The following is a 20462-nucleotide window of genomic DNA, read 5'->3' as shown; positions in this document are numbered from 1 at the left end:
AACGGATGTTGGAATCTTAATAATAATAACAATAATAATAATAATAATAATGATATGCCTTTGATATGTGATATGCCATTCGAAGTATATTAATGCTTAAATTTTAAACAAAGTCAATAGATGCAATACATGATCCACAATTCAGCCCAGACAGAGTGGTCTGGTAACAGCTGGCAGAAGTGATGTAAGGTAACAAGGTACAAGATACAAGTACTAAAACATATACAGTATTGTGCAAAAGTCTTAGGCAGTTAAAATATTTAAGGCTATTTATCTGGGCAGGAAGCTTATGCTAGCTCGGAAAAAAATACTATGTAACATTCGACTAAATGTAAATTAACAGTAACACAATAAAAAAAAAAAAAAAAAAAAAACGATTTTGTTAGTTTCTCCAAAAAGTTACTGATGCCTTGTTTGATGGCTAGAAGAATGCTGCTTGTTTCTCAAGCCTCTCCTCACGGCCAACTCAGCCATTCCACGTATTTGTTTAATTTCACCACCAGCTCAACTAATTCATTAACTTAAGTATTTAATTTATTACCCCAAACAGGGTGGGCTAGTGGTTAAATCAAAAAATACTTGGGTGCATCAGATGGTTGCTGCAAATACTGGGGTGACTTTAGTAGAGGTTTTGAAATGGCTGACACACTTTGATACTGTCATAGTTTTACACCAACATGAAGATCATGTAAACATAATTTTCATTGAGTACCTAAAACTTCTGCACAGTACTGTATGTATGCGTGTGTTCGTAATCAATTCCTCCAAATAGTGTTTGGCACTAATCTAATTTACAAAATTTTCAATGACGTCTGCACAATACGCTATATAAAAACATTATTTTATTAATTAATGTTGGTTGAATAATATTGTTATACGACATTTTAATGCATTTTATTTTTAAAGTATCAGGTTAAGGCTATAATACACTAATCGATACTATGGTGTTGAGAAACTTCCTCCTTTCAGCCCTCGAGTACGGGTGCACGCGACTTCCCCTGACGTCACCAGTGACACGTGTATTCAAGATGGCGGCAGCAGTGGTATGTACTAATCGTAAAATAATTCGATTTTATTCTATAGCTATGCCTTTTTCGGTCGAGTACATAATTTATCTGTTTTGTTGTGTTGCGGACACAATAGTTTATTCGTAGTCCACGTCATATGGCTCAAGTTGTACATTTTTGCATGGTATATCCATGTAAAGTATCCGTGTGCTTCCTGTGTTGGTTCGGCTGGTGTTGATGTTGGGTCCTTCGAGCAGATGGATAGTTAGCCGTCAAATGTACAGAATAGCATCGTAACACAATTTATAGTTCCTCCGCGTGATTTAAAACACTTATAGGTCCTGTAAAGTTTTGCCTACCATATCATTAAAGATTAAACCTCTTGTTAACTTGGTTAGAGCAGTATTCCAGTACAGCTAGCGTATTAGCGTCATGGGTTAGCAACAGGAGTAACATTAGCCGATTCGACAAATGTGACATTCCTTTAAAAACAACATAAGAATAATGATTTCTGCATGTTTTAGTTAATTAACTTAGTTGGACTGCTTGTTAAAGGAGTAGTGTCATTTTGATCATTTAATTAGGTGCGATACGTCCATTCAAAGTACGTCAGCGGGATATCCGGGTAGTCTAGCATACCCATTCATTTTTTTTGGCTATCAGCACTTCAGGAATTATTCAAGTAGGACTTAATATTACCTTTTTGTCTTTATTATGCTAGTCTTGTTCAGTCATTTTAGGATACACGGTTTGCTTCTTGATTAAATCAAATCATAATCTGCTTTCAGAATTGACGGCAGTGTAGTGTTTGATTGTAACTGCATGAACCTGTTCGTTCGAACCTGACCCCGTTTATTTTCTCTCGACGTAACGATTGCAATTATGTAAAATATCATTATTGTAAGCAGCATCAACGTGTAGCACCTGTGCATTTGTGAAATTATCAATAAGTGTCTCTGCGTTGCCTTTGTGTTGATGGAAGTGTCATTCTGTCACACTTTATTATCTCTCCCGGTTTTTAGTGCTCTACCTGGGTGGCGTAGTATCTCAGAAAATTCTTAAATGCTGCACGTGATTTTGGTCTTGGGAGCACAAATACTTTCTAAGTTACTGTAACAAGTGTGTTACTGCAAATGTAAAATGATACATAATGTTTAACTTGCATAGCTGGGTTTCTAGGGTATTACCCTTAACGAAATATTATTCCAGCTATTAGGATGTATGATGTAATTTCGCTAATATCACAGTATATCATTCAAACATAAGTGAAAATACTGAACTTCTTTATGATATAGTGGCAGTGCTGTAGTTACTGGTATATTATACCTTTGTATTGAATACATGGGCCGCAATCATGCCTGCCCTTCAAAACCAGTGAAATACAGCATCATTTTTGCAAAACTCATCTCTTCTTGAGCTCAAAGTTCTGTTGCACGCCAGTAAAACCAAGTTGCTGTGCACTATTGGGAAGATGCTGTAAGTGTACACACCATTTGCCTTAAGTTTTTGGCTCAGTCCAGTGGTCCATGAGACTAGTTTGATTACTGTTTAATTGAACCTAGGATAGTGTCTTAGTTATTCTTTACTTAATGCATGTGGAATGTGCCGCACTTCACTTCCGCATTCCTTTGCATGATGTCAGGTCACGTGGGACTTTGTCATACCATCCGTTGCTGAGGTGTACAGTGCAGTACACGGACAAAGCTGAGCTCTGATTCCATGGACCTGAAAGCAGACCACAGATGGTACTGAACATAAAACTACCGACAGTGCAAGTAAAAAAAATAAATAATTAAAAGTCATTGGCTAATGCATACCTGGGGTAATTTCAGGACGAACATCACAAAGGCAATGCAGAGCAGAAAAGAATAATTTCAATTAAATGAACTTTAAGCCATAAATATAGCAGCAATGAGGTAGAAGTTGCTCCAAAGTCAAGCCAAACTGACTCAGATGCTGCCATGCCTTCTGTCAGATGGTACATATCTATACCATATTTATTTTTACAGGTACATCCATATTTCCATATCCATGTTTATATTTGCATATTTATAGTTGGTTATTTACTTGTATTGTGCTGTGTAGAGATGCATTGATTGCAAGTTTCTTCCCCCAGTTTCCCCCACACTGCACTAAGTTACAGGATCATCTCAGTTAAATGTCTCAAATCAGTACAATTCCATCTGGCCCGAGCATGATAAGTGCATCTCTAGTCCTGTGCTCTTGTTTCCCAATGTTAAATTACCCAGTCTGCAGGAAACATGCAAGTAAGTGTTTCACTGTAGTTAGTATTAGTTACTTGTACTAGTGACAATAAACCTTTTGAAATTAGGCATGTAAAGCGTTGCCTGCCCGTTAGTTACAATTACGACTATCGAGGGAATGATTTGATTTGATTAATTGATTATTCAATTATTTTTGATCTAAATTTAAACCTTTTTTAATTTCACAGAAAAAAAATCACAAATATTAATTACCATTACAACTTAATTACACATCATTCATGTATGACATGGAAAATAGAATCTCGGAAAGTTAATTTTTATGGTTGCTACAGGGAGAACAAGCTAGTATAAATTTTCAAAAAGACAATTACAGGACTAAACAGAAAAAAAGCATGTCGGGCAGGGTTTTCAGTGGTGAAACTTGCTGGTGGAAGTTATGGCGACAATGAATTACGTTATCATTTTGTATTCTGTGGGAGACGACAGATTTAATAAGGTTGCAAGCCGGTACTTTGAGACCACTTCTAAGAGCGTACTCACACTTGTCCCCCTACCCCCCTCCCCTGCTGGTCTGCGCTCACATTGTGCTTAATGTTCCGGGCCCAAGCATGCTTTAGTCATCACCGTAACCCAATCAGTTCCTGAAGAAAATCACTATCGCACATAGCGATGGATTTTATTATTAATGTACTTATTTCATGGCTTATTTGGAGTCAATTTGGGCGCACTGACAATCAGCCCTATTATAGATTTATCGAGTATGTCACGCAGAGATTCTCATTTAATGATGCCTCGTATAAGATAGTCCTGTATTTTACCAAATATTTGGGATTTTTGTGTGTTTCATCCAGTTCCTGGATTCCCTTGCCAGCCCAAATTTCCAGCAAACACTGCACCTCTGCTGTAGACCAGAGTGATCCCTTTGACACCATGTTTGTTAAATGCTTGTTGCTTGACACATTGGATGATTTTATATAACTCTTAAGATAACATAGCTAACTAGCTAAGGAAAAAGTAATCTCAGAGTATTGACCATTGCTGTTGTAGCTAGCAAGAATGACTTTTTTATGCTACAAATGAGAAGCGTTTCCCAAAACCATAGTAGCAGTAAGATAATCTTAACCTTCAGAGGGAGCGTTCTGTGCTACAAAAAATGGACAAATTACCCCAAAGGGTTGTAGCTCAAAGATCATCAAGTAGCGCTCCCTTTACAAATATTAACTAACCTTTCCCTGTGCTTCTACATTTTGGAATTCACATACTGGCAGTGCTGATTTACTTGTCTACCTGCAGCTTGTGAACACAAGAGCACACAACCTGGAAGTAGAAATTTCTTTATCTGTAAGGAGGATTTTTCCTCAAAAAATTTATGCAATTGAATCGCCATCCTTATTTCACCATTTTTTTTTATTTTTTTTATTTTTTGCCAGTGTGGCCTCAGTCCCTAGATTCTGTAAAATGCTTTGTGACAATGCTCCTTGTTGAAAGTGCTGTTAAAATAAAATCGTATTGAACTGGAATTGAGTGAGGCGGTCCTGCGACGATCGCGAAGCCTCTCTTTAGCCGTGCAACTAGCTGCTCAGCTTCAGGTCCTTCTGGCGTCGCTGGTTCGTCCATCACCCTCACAAATAGCCCTTGGAGGGTGAAGAACTGGTTTGCCAAAGTGGCTATTTCCTTTGGCAGAGGCGAGGTGACTCAGGGGTGACTGCCGCAGGTGGCGGGACAGGCAAGTCCCGTGAGAGGGAGACGGGCGTGGTCCTCTTCGGGACTCGGGATACTCGTGGTCGCTTACCGCCCTGATACCTCCCGAATTACTCAGTCTCTCTGGCCGGTAATCGTACCGGTCAAGGGGCGGTAGCTGCTCTGGAGCGATTGGCTCCAGGTCTGGGAACGCGAAGGGTTCCCCCTCCTCGTCCTCACTGGGAGCCCAGAGCCTCGCCAGGGAGCAGGCTCCCAGACTGATCGGCTCCTCTGGGAGCTTCCTCCTCCTCTGCTTCCTCTTCTTCGTAAGGTCTGTCATTCTGTCACGATCCTGGGCGTGCGAAGCGGCGATCGTGCGGGTAGGCGGGCAAGGAACAGGCAAACGGGTCGAAGTCAGGGCAAAACTGGGGGTTTATTACGGGAACATCAGACAGGAAGGAACCTCACCAAACCACATCTAACCACAATGACGGACAGGGGAAACAGGTCAGACCAGGACTTAAATACACCAAGACTAATCAAAGGAATCGGGCAAAGCTGGAGACGATCAGGGAAGCACATGTGGGTAATCAGAGGGCGTGGCACACACGAGGAGCGGACGAGCCGGGCATGACAGCAGGTCTTCTTGAAGTCAATAGTGAACTCTGCCGTTTTGTACACAGTAAGAGACAGATTGTTGTCCTTGCACCAGTCCTCAAGCTGCTCCAGCTCCAATATGCTAACTCATTCTTGCTGATGAGATCAGCCATCAGCTAACATGACAGCGTTATTTGGACTGTGTTTCGTGTGCATTTGTGAATCAGCAGGGTTACCGGCTGTAGGATGAGCACTCAGCTTTGTGGGCTTTGGTTTGCAACGCAGTAATGCTGTAGATCAAGGCTATTCAAATCGCGGTCCTCAAGGTGCAAGCACTGTTCATTTTCCAGCCTTCCTTTACCAATCAGAATCAGTAATTATTTAAACTGACTGCCTGGGAGACCTGAAAGCAAGGCTTGGATTTGGAATCAAGAGAGGCCTGAAGCGCTCTGCTGTAGATGTTATTTCTGATGCAGGCTGTCTGAGGAAATTATTTAACTTAGCCAAGGTGTATGTACTGGCTGCTTATAGCATTTTTGCTTGTGGATCCTTGGGTTTGTTTCCTCAATTAAAAGGGACTGCACACCTTTTGCACATGTTGTTTTTGGCTCTAACTACTCTTCTTCAAAAATGCTACAGTAATGCTTGCCTGCTTAAGTGAAGGAATAGTAGACTAATACTGAATGGACTTCTGAATGGGTTTCTTATATCGAACTAAACTGCCAGTCAGACTGTCAGTTTTGTAGCTAGTTGAGTATTTGTGACCTTTTGCATCTCACCTGGTAACATAATTGTCAATTTGAGTGTCATGGTATCACGTTACATGGCAGCAGTTATTCATTATGCATATTATTCGGAAAGGTAATCTCGATGCTCTGACAAGACAAGTAGTACCAGCCGTTCTGTTTTTTTTCTGTGCTTCTGTGTTTCTCCATGTTACGTAAAGTTTATTTGTTTAGGGTGCAAGTTTGCTTTGAGTATAATGCAGAAAAGTTTTGATTTGCTCCGTTCTTTTGACGTCCATTGTATGCATGTAAAAACAATAGTGCGGAATTAAATTGGAGCACCGCTCTCCCTATAAGGGCTGATTTATGCCTGACGCTCACAATACTTACATGTACGCATCATGGCTGCCACGTGTTCTCTGCGCTCTTTTCCAGCTTTGCTTGTCATTTTTAGTGTTCACTTCAGTTGTCTATTTCCAGTTTTTGTTCAAAACTATTACTAAAGATCCCATATCTGGCATGTTATGTTTATATTTCCATCAGTTGAAATTGCTGCCATCCAACGGAGTAGTATTTCGGTATACAGTACTTATAGCTGTATATTGGTATACAGTACTTATGAAAATACGTGTTTGTAGAATGTGCATTTGTGCTGTTATGACAAGAAACCAGTGTGCATTTTAGCATTTACACTGGGAAAGAAGTACAGATTAGCTGCATAAAGGTTACAAGGTATAGTAATTTCTTGTCATAACAGCGCAAATGCATATAAAGTACATACGCATTTGCACTACTACAGTGAATTGCTGGACGTATCACTGGCAATTGCGTACTTTCATACTAGTTTATGTGCACCCGTTTATATCACTCAAAATCAGCGTGATCAGAAAAAATGGACAAGATAACATATTTCTCTAGTTCTTTGTCCTATTGGCATTACATACTGACTTTGCCGCAGCATAATAGTGGCAGCTGTCAGGGACATATACAGTCATCCCACCATAACAAAACCCCTAAACTCACACTGAGACAAGTGCAGGTGCTATGCAGAACTTTTGTTAAACAGACAGAGAACACAAAGAATCCAAAATCGGAATATCTGGCTGAATATCCAATTCTGGCTTGGTGGAGATTGCTCACAAGCAGCCTGTAAAATGAACCCAACAAGAGTCTTAAGAGTCTTGATGAATGTTGCATAATGACGTTTTGTGTGTGATTGTGTGTGTGTTTCAGGGGCTGCTGTTTGTAATCCTTGTACATGTGGCCAGGACTTTCTATGTACCAGGAGTGGCACCAATGAACTTCAATGAAAATGACGTGGTGGAGATTAAGGTAAGGATTGACTTTGAATGACAAGTTAGTGCTGCTTTCTTTCCATCACAAGCTGAATACACAATAAGGCTGGGAGGTTTACCAAGAACCGATACAGATGTTAGGCAGCGCTTACTTGATTTTCATAATGAAGAATTCCTTCTTCTGCTGTTTGCTTTTGTAAGCTGTCCCCTTAAAAACAATAGCACCTGTGCACCATATTCAGTCATATGCTTCTGCGTGGTCCAGTCACCTTCCAAACCAAAGCTGCATGCTGGGTATTTGACAGACATCATCAGTGGTGGACTCCTGACAGACAAGAATGACAATTTGATGCCTGCAACGGACATTATCAAATGTTTGGTTGTATTTTCATAGCAAGCCAGATACTTAACACAATGAACTGTCAATAAACAATTTCTCCAAGAATGAGTAACACAAGCATCACGTTACATCACTTAAAGCTCATGTTTTTTTAAATATTTTCGTTACTGTCACTTACGTTTTTGTTACAAATGCATTTTTATTTAAGCGAAACAAATATTTTACGTTCTAGCTATCTTAGGTTCGATTAATGTTTGTACTAGCTGCTTCCATGCTGTTTCCATGAATTATGTCCTATGTATGGAGTGACGTACAGTACCAGCTTTAACTTGTTTAATTATGCACGTTTAAATAATTGAAATTGACTCAGTGTAGAAGAGTAAACGCAGGACTGTCACCTTGTGTGCAGGCAGTGAAGCTGACTAGCTCCCGCACCCAGCTGCCCTATGAATATTACTCGCTGCCCTTCTGTCGGCCTTTGCAGATCGTCTACAAGGCCGAGAACCTGGGTGAGTGCCTCTTGTATCTCTTCTTGCCAGCGCTTCTCCGTAGTTGTCTTTTTTTTTTTTTGCTTGTTGACCACTTATGATTATTCCTGAAGGCCAACTGAGTATCATCTTCTTTTGGTTCTCTGTGGGAGTTATGGATTTTCACCTACACCACTGTCCTCAGGTTCATTTCAGAGGTATCTTATCCAGAAAACTGTTGTGGTGTGCATTTGGACTCAAAAACGATTGCCCTGTCAGCAAAGGCTTGGTAATTCTACTTCTGAAAGTCATTTTAAGTACAGATCACAATGATTAAAAACTGCTAACGTGTTCTCGAATATAATTTTGTCGCATGACTTGGCTGTCCTGCAGTTTCAGCTCACCCGCGGATGGCCTGGCATTGAATTGCATTCTTAGTGAAACGGTTTTCCCTTTCCGCTCTGACAGTTTTTTTTTTTTTTTTTTTTTTTTTTTTTTACTATTTTTACAAGGTATCTTCCTGCTGCTATCAGCAGGAATGTCATGTTAGCTCAAGTGGCGGAGACCTTTGACACCTGATTGTAATTTTTTTGAGACTTTCAATGTCTTGTTCTTCGATTTTGATAATTTAGTTGAATTTCCGTTTGGTGTTGTTAGCCCAGTTCACGCTAGCATTGTGGCTCACTGGATGATGCCATTGCCTCACATTTCCAGTGCTGGGACTTAGGGATGAGCCAGTCCACATTTTTTCAGTTCCTATCAGATTCCGATACAAGAGCTCTTTTCACTTTAATATTTTAATTTAATTAATGAATTATTTAATATGTACTTATACTTTATTAATATTTTTAAACTAGTAAATAAAAAATGAAAAAAGTATGCCAAATAATCTTTAAATAGGGTATTAGAAACATGCATAACATACTATTCCAACTCGTTTGTACATCTTGTTTTAAGCATTTTTGAGGCATTTGCTGTTCAATTTGAATATCTAGCAAGAGAGTATACACAAGTGGCGAATGCTTAAAATAAATACCCCACAATCTTTCTCCCACTGGTAATAGCATCACTTACACTTTGTTGCAATAGCAGTCCCTCATGTATCATCAGCTGTAGCGAGTGCGCAAAACAGCCCAAGCCCAGTCATTCATTGCTTTTTTCAAATTATTCAAATTCTCACATACACAGACGCTCCTCTACTTGCAAACGTTCAACTTGCGAACTTTCAGACATACAAACAAAGAGGACTGTAAGTCCAAATTGTGTTCATTGGGCTCCTGTTTCTTGTCCGCAGCATGAATTTTTTTTCCCTGTGCGCCAATTCCGCCCAGTACGGCTTCTGGCCGCTACTCCCGCCGCGCAGCAGCGTAGCGTGCGTACTCCCAGCATCCTAGTTCTTTGTACTTACATAAACACACGTAAAATGATGTTGAATAACGACTTGCGAACATTTCAAGTTACGAACAGCCATTTGGAACGTGTATCATTCGTAAGTGGATGAGTGTTTGTGTGTGTGTGTGTCTATATGGATAGATGGATGGATGGCTGGCTGTGTCCCCTTTTGACTGCGATTGATCTCCCAGTAACTAGCCAACAATTAACTTAGCCCTACTCATGCTGCTCCTGTCTACCTCGCGCACAGGTGAAGTACTGCGAGGCGACCGCATCGTGAACACGCCTTATATGGTGCTGATGAACCAGGAGAAGAGGTGCCAGGTTGTATGTGAGCAGGCCAGCAAGCTCACCCTGGACCAGAGCAAGCTGATGGCCGAGCGTATCCAAGAGGAGTACTACGTCCACCTGTGAGCCCCTCTGCCTGTTGTCTCTCTGTGTCTCCTCCTTCTCAGTAGATGCCGTAGACTTCATGAATTGTCCTCAGGCATTACTAGATGCAGTCATGGTTAATAGATCATAGGTAATGTCTGATTGTCCTGTGGTAACAGCATTGCAGACAACCTCCCCGTGGCTACGCGGCTAGAATACCCAAACCACGAGGCAGCGGCGGAAGAGGAGCAGAAGAAGGAAGCCATGAAAGACGTACAGTTTGAGCATGGTTACAGGCTAGGCTTCACAGAAAACAGCAAGGTACCCACTGCGAGAAGGCTTGGTGTCTTCCATGATTAATTCCAGGGATAATATAGACTTAACACTGACTTAATGAGCCTGTCAACATGCATTATTAAGAAAAACAAATCATTTGCTCGGGCTCTCAACATGCTTCTCTTGGGATTCACCCTTTTGCTCCTTTTGAAGAAGTGTTTTTATTTCAGGCTGCTGTTGAGTGTGACTAATTCATAATGGTAAGTTTTGGTTTTGTTTTGTTTTTGCAACTGCAGCCTCTAAGAGTAACCTTTCTCTTGTGCTCCCCAGTACTACTTGCACAACCATCTCTCCTTCATCCTCTATTACCACAAGGAAAAGGTGGATCAGGAAGACGACCACAACTTCAGGGTTGTGCGCTTCGAGGTGGTGCCCCAGAGTGTCAAAGCTGAAGGTAAGGTCCACGAAATCTTGTCTCTCTCATACAACAGTTTTCTCTTCAGTTATAAAAGTGATGACTGTTAGTATTTGCTTTAGTCATCCAAATGCAGTTTACGTTGGTTCATTAACATACCCTGAAATAACTGGTCAATCTGTGAACCTTGCTTTAACTTCAACATATAGATTTGCCATACAAGTACTTAAGTGTTCTTCTTAGAATCATTTAAGAGAGATTGCAAAAGAGTTAATGTAAACTAATGGTCCTCTTAACAAGTGATAGCCAAATGGAGCTTCGTGAACCGTTGCTGTACTTTCTGACCTCACTAGATGGTGTGCTTGATTGAAGCGAATCAAGAGCACCATCTAGTGGAGTCAAATAATACAACAAATGGTTCATGAAGCTTCATTTGGCCATCACTACCTCTTACCACCGCCCAGCTGGCAGGATAATTGTGCTGCAGGCATTTCACAGTTGGAGTAGATTCAACCCACGTTTACTTTGATCCTTGCTGATTCGCGTATCCGAAATGCCGTAACTTTTTCCCATCTTTTGTAATACCTTGCCCAAGCCTCAGTTGCTTTTGTAATGAAGAGTATAGCACTTAATAGACAGATGTGAGAGAACTTACACTCTGTGTTCTTCATAGACCTGAAGGCAGAAAGCAGTGGGGTCTGCAACCTGCCTGATGCCAGTGGCTCTGCACCACAGGAAATCGACCCTAAGAAGGAGAACGAAGTGCTCTTCACGTACTCTGTCCACTGGGAGGTGAGCAGGGGACCCCGGTTTCCCACGGTGAATTTGAGTAATGTTTCTGTGCAGAACCTGAACGGGTGCAAACGAAGGGGGGTTTATCCATTTTTGGCATCTAATGCTGACCTCTTCCCTCCTAGGAGAGCTCTATAAAGTGGGCATCGCGATGGGACACCTACCTCACCATGAGCGACGTGCAGATCCACTGGTTCTCCATTGTCAACTCAGTTGTTGTGGTCTTCTTTCTCTCCGGTGAGACACTTTTTCCTTAGTGCACGTGCTGAGATGACCTTCATTGTTAAAGGGCAGTGTGTCTCATCCACAGTTAAGAGCATACAAATCCCAATCTTAGATGACACTGTTCATCTGAAAGGGTACAACGGAAGGGTTCCTGCTGTATTATACTGAGAGGGCAAGAGAGCTAAAGAGTGTTTGCTTTCGCAGTCTTTAAGAGGGAACAGTTAAATGAAAGACTTTTTGTGGAGGTGATAGGAGTCAAGACCCTTCCTTTTTCTGTTTCTGTTACTTGCTATAGCAGATGATCCATAATATATTACTTTGTACCATCATATGAATTACCAAGAGTGAATGGCGTCAGTTTGTGTATATTTTTAAATGTTTCATGAGTTTTGAATATTTAGTTTTCATTCCTGTTCAAAAGCTCAGTGCATATATGTCCAACCTAGCATGCCTTCTGGTGTTGTTTTCAACTACTCTTGGGTAAGGTTGCTTTTCCTTTGTGCAGGTATTCTGAGTATGATCATCATCAGGACCTTGAGGAAGGACATAGCTAACTACAACAGAGAGGATGACATTGTAGGAGAATTCGTTCCTTTCTGATGATGATTTTGTGTGTTTTTCTGCTTGAATCTCAGCTTGTAATCCAGCAGTGTCTGACTACAGTAAGCCCTCGTACATTTGCGCTTCATGCGAAAATTTAATTGGAACTGAACTTATTGGCATCTGCGTTTTTTTTTTCTTTTTCCTTCGCACATTTGCGTTCCTTATTATGTACATACTGTACCGTACCTTTACAAGATGCGAATCCCGTTCGCATAGTTTATTCCCGTTCTATGTGTCATAACCTGCTTGTCTGATCCTCCTGTGTACCACGCCTCCTCATCTACCTCGTGTGGAATCCCTGTGTGATCAGCTGTTTCCAGTTCTCTGTATTTAAGTGTTTCCCGAGTCCAGTCATTAACATTATTTTGAGTTTGCTGCCTGTTCTGTTCTCCTGCTTGTCTTTACATTTTGATTAACCCCGTCTTTCCCAATTCCTTGCGTCCTGTCCCTGCTTCTCTGGTCCATGCCCCGGCAATACGTGACAGGAATACTAAAGGTTACATGAACATTAGAAAATAGTTAATTTACTATTTTGTAATAGTAAGTACACGCTAATGTAAATTCGACGCACAAAAATGATAAATTTCTTGAAAGGTGCTAATATATACGTATATAACACATGTGTCCGGGGTTTCCATCTCAAGACGCATTTGTTATAAACACTGAAAGGGTTGGTTTTTAAAGGTAATGTATTAATCTATCTTTTAAGTGAAATTAAAATGTTTTGGTAGCATATTTAGGATTTAAACTATAGAAATAAGCCCATATTACCATTTTTTGTGATACTACCAAACATTCGCGAATCCTCCTCATTCGCGACGGGTTCTGGAGCGTCATCTCGCGAATGTCCGAGGTCTTACTGTATTTGAAATAGTTTTTGACCCCATTTGTGCTATGCTTGCTGAACAACTAATATTCTTCCTTGAGAACACATCTTGTGATCTGAGTTTTTATTTATTTTATTTTTTTTTACAGGTTTTAGTGCCTTGGCATATGTGAATGTTCTCCCTCTAATTGGGTGCTGGAGTTTGGCCTGGAGTGTCAATGTGCATTGACCTTTTCTTCTCGCTCTTCATAGGAGGACACCATGGAGGAGTCTGGTTGGAAGAACGTCCATGGTGATGTCTTCCGCCCCCCTCAGTATCCCATGATTCTCAGCTCCCTGTTAGGCTCCGGCATACAGCTCTTCTGCATGGTCCTCATCGTCATATGTGAGTGTGCTCCTGCTTCCGAGTTACCATCTGGAGGCTTAAAGGAGGGAATGGGGACTTAATTTTTAAAATTCATCAGCAACATTGAAAGTATAAGTAATGGTAGTTTACCTAAGACGTTTATACCCATTTTGGAATGTATCAGAAGTTTTTAGTCGCTTATTTTGCCTAATAAAGTCATGGCAGCTTATTACTGCTACTTTCACTTTCATTTATGTTACTGTTCCTAATTGTCTGCATTTAGCACAAAGAAGTTAAAATCTTGGCCAGTCCAATGAAACACTGTTGTCCCTTCATGTGTCCATCTGGTAGTTGTGGCCATGTTGGGGATGCTGTCTCCTTCCAGTCGTGGTGCCCTGATGACGACGTCCTGCTTCCTCTTCATGTTCATGGGGTACGTGGGGCTGTCATTACACTGTCAAACTAATGGACTTCCTGCTTTGGCCCCTCCCACTATGAATTATTCATATATTCTTTTTTTTTTAGTACCACCTGGGGCATTTCAGTATCAAAGCCAGTCTCTGTGCCTTTGCAAACAGGAAGGCCACACATTAGATATCACTGAAAATAAGTTTTTAAATTGTCTAGTGTAAATAGTATAGTCTTCTGTTCTAGGGGATACTGGGTATGTAACCATGTGCTCTCTTGCTATTCAGGGTATTCGGTGGATACTTTGCTGGCAGATTGTATCGCACTCTAAAAGGACACCGTTGGAAGAAGGGCGCCTTCTGTGTGAGTACACTCATCTCGCGCGCGTGTGTGTGTGTGTGTGTGTGTGTGTGTGTGTGTGTGTGTGTGTGTGTGTGTGTGTGTGTGTGTGTGTGTGTGTGTGTGTGTGTGTGTGTGTGTGTGTGTGTGTGTGTGAGTGAGTGAGTGAGAGAGAGAGACTTTTACACTGCCCTTACTCTGTCAGAGTGGTGGCTCTGAGGCTAGGGGTCTGTGACAGCAATTGGAAGGTTGCTGGTTTGAATCCCATGAATGCCAGCACTCATCCTACTCCGTTGTTCCCTTGAGCAAGGCTCTTAACCAAATTGCTTCATCCTGGGTATGACGTTAATCTACATCCAGCCCTGTAAGGAAGTCCTCTCCAACTTACAGGGAAATTTGGGTGTGGTCTATTTGGGCTAGTGTACTGCTGAGGTTCTCATCCCTGAGGTGGTTCGTCGTGTGGTGCGTGCAGCAGCGCCCCCCCACCTCCTCCTTCCTTAATCTGTATCCATGTGTTTGGTCAAGTACTCTGTGATGAGCTGGCACCTTGTCCTGGGTGTGCCCAGAATAGGTTGGATATCACTGAACAGTTTTTAAATTGTGGCTGTCTAGTGTAATTTTGCTTTATTTTTTGTCTCCTGTCTTTCCCATGCCAACTGTGTGCTTTGCCCCACAGACTGCCACCTTGTACCCCGGAGTGGTTTTTGGGATTTGCTTCATTCTTAACTGTTTTATCTGGGGAGAGCATTCCTCTGGCGCGGTAAGCATTGGCCATAAGCAGCACTAACTGCTGACATAAGTATATGAGCGGCGCCGTATGTCCGCCCGCATGTTGCCCATTTGACAGGGTGTGGATGCGTGTCGTCTTGCAGGTGCCCTTCAGCACCATGGTGGCCCTCCTATGCATGTGGTTTGGCATCTCCATGCCGCTCGTCTACCTTGGATACTACTTTGGTTTCCGCAAGCAGCCGTATGACAATCCCGTACGCACCAATCAGATCCCTCGACAGGTGCCGGAGCAACGCTGGTACATGAACAAGTTTGTGGGGTGAGGACATCTCCCAGGACACACCCACCCCTCCCCGCAGGCTCTGTGACAGGCGTCTGTGCCTCCCTCCCCACGAAGATCTTGAATGTAACTCAGTTGTTACACTGAGGTTAGCTTTGTGCTGCTCCTCAAGGCTGACTGACTGTGTCGCTTCTCGTTGAACAGAATCCTGATGGCTGGGATTCTGCCCTTTGGAGCCATGTTCATCGAGCTCTTCTTCATCTTCAGTGTAAGCCTTGCCCCATGCATATGTTTTGTGAAATGTGATGCTTTCAAGATAGCTTAATGGTCTGGTTATATATGAGTGATTACCTGGAATTTTAGCCATGTAAGTTTTAGACACATTTATATATATATATATATATGTATGCATGTATGACTGTATATATAATACGCACGCACACACACAGTAACCTGTTTTCATTTGTAGACTTCACATTCACGGTTTCAGTTACGTCACTTTAGACACTGTTGTCCCAACCCACTGACACTGGAAAATGAATGTTATGAAAATGGATGAATGGATGACATGTTTGTCTCACTGTTATTGTGAAACTTCTGCCTGTGTAATATAGATACATGTCTTTCTTCCCCAACAGGCTATATGGGAGAACCAGTTCTACTACCTGTTTGGGTTCCTCTTTCTCGTCTTCATCATCTTGGTGGTGTCCTGCTCTCAGATCAGCATCGTTATGGTCTATTTTCAGCTATGTGCTGAGGTATGTGCTGAGTACTGCTGGTCTTCGTAGCTACCCCTGTGCTTAGTGGAGAACATGGTGCAGGTGCATCCACCTGTGAGTGGTTTGGAGAAGCAGGTGCTACCAGCTTAACTTCTTGTTTCCTCAGCTGTGCACGTCGAACATGTAAAGTGGGATTTAACACTCTGAGACCACTAGTGGAAATGCTTCTATTTAGCATTCTTTTCTAATCTGATACAAAATTGTTCACCACAAGTTACATTATCAGCGTAACAATTCAGCATCAAGTTTTTTTCCTCCCCCAAAAAATCCATGAATTTTGTTCCCATATTTTTTGAATGACAAACTGCAAAAGAGGCATGAATGTTTGATGGGGTTGAGATCATGTGACTCAGTCAGTACTCCTTGCTCTTAGTTCTTGCAAAACAAGAACATCCTAACCAGTGCGTACTTTTGTCGGTGTCTGGTCAAGTAGGTGCAGTTGCCCACCTATGCAGAACATTTATCTGATACTTTTATCCATTTCGGGCAAAGGAAGGGGTTCCAGTTTGTTTGCTTCCTGCAATTTGAACCCACAAACTCTGCCTTGTTAGCTCAGTGCTCTATTTATTGAACTACAGAAGCAATATAAAGAATAGATAAACCATCCAAGACTTGAATATTTCTACTACCATGTTTCGCTATTACTTTGATAGTGTAGTATGAGTGTTACTTATGTTCGCTTCCTTACATGTTGCAAAGTTTTTTGTTGAAGGCCTTATTCGTATCAAAGTAAGATGACTGAAAGCAGTTTTGACCCTGTTGCATTTACTAAGTGCCGCTAACTCAGCACAGAAAGGCATGTAGTTTTCCAGGATAGTATAAATACTGGTATGTGATGGGCAGTATAACAGACTGGTGTAATTACAAGCTACACTCTTCCCTTCTCCAGGATTACCGCTGGTGGTGGAGGACCTTCCTGGTCTCTGGTGGATCAGCTTTCTACGTGCTAATCTACGCAGTATTCTACTTTGTCAACAAGGTACTGTGACACAGTCCATGAGGCTAGTCCTACAGTGGGGTTATTTACTTTTAGTTTTACTAATCTGACAAGCATGAGAGACACCGTGTTCCCAAGGAACAGATGCAATATTTACAAAATTTACTGTTTAATATTCTTCGTTGTTAGGGTGTTTTATTGGCATGTTTTATTGTTCAGTCATATAAAAAAATCCAGCTGAAGGCCAGGCAAGAGACTCAGGTTAATAAAGCCTTAGCTGTTCAAATTTGGCCATACTGGCTGTGACGAAGGCATACTGCTTAGGCAAAGTTTAAAATACATGCACACACTGTACACAGAAATGTTTTGTTTTTCCCTCTTTACAATATAGACCAAGTCTTATATCAACTAGCATTGACACGTGTGGTTCAGTGATGCTTAAGTTGCCCCTAGCACTCAAGGGCAAATATTTCAATTGCCAGCTCAGATATTTAAGTGGCACCGAAACCTGTGTCACAATATGGTCCGGTACATACAGAAGGCGTATGGCACCGGGTTTCAGTAGTCAACACTGTTCTGTTAGCTGGACTCATTGAGCTCATTGTTCGATTCCAATTTTTTTGCTCAGATCTTTACGGTTCGCATTCATAATTACAAGTGACCTGTACTTGTCTGTAACGTGAACGCATCCGCTCCCCGAAACGGCGCACACGCGCGTGCACATTGATTCGTGTTGCCACGGCCGTAGCTCCCCTCCATCGCTCTTTTGTCCTGCTGCCGATGTTGCCTGACGGCGCCGGTGGGGTCGGTGAAGACTCCTAATCAGTCAGCATGAGTGGAATCTAAGGACTTGGCTGTTGACAGGTTTGTCTCTCTCTCTCTCTCGGTGGCTTTTGCAGCTGGACATTGTGGAGTTCATCCCCTCCTTGCTGTACTTCGGCTACACAGCCCTAATGGTGCTGTCCTTCTGGCTCCTGACTGGGACGATCGGATTTTATGCTGCTTACATGTTCATCCGGAAGATCTACGCTGCTGTGAAGATCGACTAAGCTGTCAAGGGCTCATCAGTGGGGGAGGGAAATGTTGAGATTATTTTCTTCTTCTTGGTTTTTCTTTGTCTTCAGGTTGCAGTTATATATTTTTAAAGCAAGCACTGACTTGTGTGTTTGTGGCAAGAATGAGGATGCTTTGGAGTGCCCCAGGAAGGAGAGAACAGAAGTGTCTTGTGGAACATGAGTTGACCCTTTTCCTCAACTCCCGAAACACAGAGAGTTCTTCTGGACTAGAGACTTTGTCCTCTGTGTTTCCCGTGTTCACTAATCATGGGCCAAAATGTCAGAATTTCATTTTATTTTACTTATTTTCTTTTCTAAATCCATCTTTATGCTGGACATTGGTTTATGATACCTGTTGTGAACCCGTTTCCTTTAAAAATTAAGTTAACTTTTTAGGACTTTTTTATTTTGTAGTTTAGAAGCTGGTAATTGGCTGTGAGCACAATTTGTGGTCTTGATGTGGCGGGTAATTATGAATGGGATTATATATGACAATATCATGGTAGCCAGGTTAATCATTTTTAAAGATTTGTTACTATGGACACAAAGTATTGTAGCACCGGAGTGGCTAATGACCTCTGACCTGTAAGGAAATTCCGCAGCTGTACAGTTTTCAAAACTTTTCGAAAGGAAATGTGTTTTTTTGCTGTTCGTCTTAACACATTAACTGCAACAGTATGTAAAATGTTATGCATACCACCAGTGGATACACTTTGTTGAACTTGTCTCTTGGAGTCTCTGTGGGACTCTGTGGTTTGGCTTAAAGGATCCAAATACAAGGGACACTATGAATTTGTGCAATGTGCTTAATTTTGTTAATCAGATTATGTGTGGTTTGACAGATTTTTTTCTTAATTTGAACGTTTCATATGTTGAAAACTTTGATATTAAACCTAGATAAAGAATTAACGTATTTCTAATGAGTAAGGGAGAACAGCTCTTTATAATGGCTGAAGGACAAGTTGACATCAGTGGGACAATAACGCACACTTTAGTGACTATACAATTTTCTGCTATGTTGAGTGCACGGAGAAGACTGGCCATTTCCACTTGGATTTACAGTCAAGTAGACCTCATAGTGTTACTGCAGGAAGCACTCTGCTCAGAAACACTTTCAACGTCTGGTAATAAATAGCAAAGCGGTTCTTTAACGAATGAATCAATGAATGCCAAAAATATAACGGACTGACACTCATTATTCATGCTTGTATGTTCAGCTCTGTAAGCGAAGCTCCTAACTGCAGATACCATGGCAATTAATGTTGAATGAATGTTGATATTTCTAGTATGTTTTGATACAATATTGTTTTTCATCTGTTATGAAGTCTATCCTTAGAACGCTGGTCATTAGCATAGCAAAGGTGTTCTCCTTTTATACTGAAGCTCCTTTGGCAGAAATCTTGTGTCATTCACAAATACATCAGCCCAGTCCTACCCAGTACGCAGCCAGGCTTTGAGTTGTACCTTGTCCTATACATTAAACGGGAATGTTTACTTGGCTGGTTTGGATAGTAAACTTTGTAAAATATTTCAGTTTATTATTATTTTTTTAATCTATTGTAAACTGGACTGTTATCACAAGGCCTATTCCTAAAGCTGAGTCCCCCCCCCCCCAAACCAACTAGTCAACATCACCAAAGCTGTTTGAATACATTTTATTTCTTATAACATTTTCATGTAAAATAATAAGTTGCTAGATTCCAGAAAACACTACCGCAATGTGCCCTTTTCCAGAGCTTTTTGGGAAAACCTCTTTTGCCCCCCCCCCCTCCCCCCCCGTGGCTTCTGCTTTCATGTGCACAATGCAGGACTTCCCAGAATCCCAAGGCTGTGCCACATGGCCGACAGTCACATGCATTGTTCTCCAGCCCCCTTTAAGCATGCTGCTGTTGTAAGGAAGCCCATATTGGAGCTCAGCACGCATCCAGTCAGTAGGAAATGAGGTGCAGACTGGCTGACCCATTTTCTGTTTGTCACTGACTGTTGGCACTACTGCAAAGCATTCTGGGACATGAACATTCTGCTGCACTCATGAAGATTGAAAATGCTGAGTGCTGTGAACCATGACTGTGCTAGGGGGTCACAGAGGTTGCCTTGAGTTGGGCGGAAGCTGGAAGTGACCTAGAATTGGCAGGTTTGTGACCCATGTTGCCTGCTTTAATCTCTAGTTTTCGCTTTCTTTTTCTTTGTATACTTTATGCAGTTGCATTTCTGCTGTCATTGCCCTTCCCTTTCCTAAAAGATTCTTCTGTGGGGGACCTGCTTTGGTTGAGAGCAATGAATTATTTACACTTACAGGTGCATTCAATTAACTGCAGGCCTTAGTTCTTGTGCTGCACGTAGCATATCCTG

The 20462-nt window shown here is 41.6% G+C and overlaps 1 protein-coding gene across 1 annotated transcript; it reads left to right on the top strand.

Moving 5' to 3' along the window:
• Positions 1-951: 951 nt before the first annotated feature.
• On the top strand, positions 952-19608 carry LOC125727534 (transmembrane 9 superfamily member 4). The gene is made up of 18 exons (XM_049004333.1): positions 952-1043; positions 7468-7566; positions 8279-8378; positions 9979-10138; positions 10280-10421; positions 10707-10830; positions 11465-11583; positions 11709-11820; positions 12314-12384; positions 13490-13622; positions 13935-14016; positions 14279-14354; positions 15007-15090; positions 15203-15378; positions 15544-15607; positions 15978-16097; positions 17008-17097; positions 17955-19608. Exons 1-18 carry the CDS (start codon positions 1029-1031, stop codon positions 18102-18104), a joined length of 1917 nt encoding a protein of 638 aa, XP_048860290.1. The 5' UTR covers positions 952-1028; the 3' UTR covers positions 18105-19608.
• Positions 19609-20462: the final 854 nt, after the last annotated feature.

The sequence above is a fragment of the Brienomyrus brachyistius genome, unplaced genomic scaffold, assembly GCF_023856365.1.
Source record: "Brienomyrus brachyistius isolate T26 unplaced genomic scaffold, BBRACH_0.4 scaffold102, whole genome shotgun sequence".
Taxonomy (NCBI): domain Eukaryota; kingdom Metazoa; phylum Chordata; class Actinopteri; order Osteoglossiformes; family Mormyridae; genus Brienomyrus; species Brienomyrus brachyistius.
Note: the sequence above shows the minus strand (reverse complement) of the source record. Positions and strands in the feature narration are given on the sequence as shown.

Bases quoted from the DNA above. Each gene is read 5' to 3' on its own strand.
- LOC125727534 (XM_049004333.1), top strand. The intron at 8,379-9,978 runs GTGAGTGCCTCT...CCTCGCGCACAG, and splicing joins CTACAAGGCCGAGAACCTGG to GTGAAGTACTGCGAGGCGAC. The intron at 11,584-11,708 runs GTGAGCAGGGGA...CTTCCCTCCTAG, and splicing joins CGTACTCTGTCCACTGGGAG to GAGAGCTCTATAAAGTGGGC.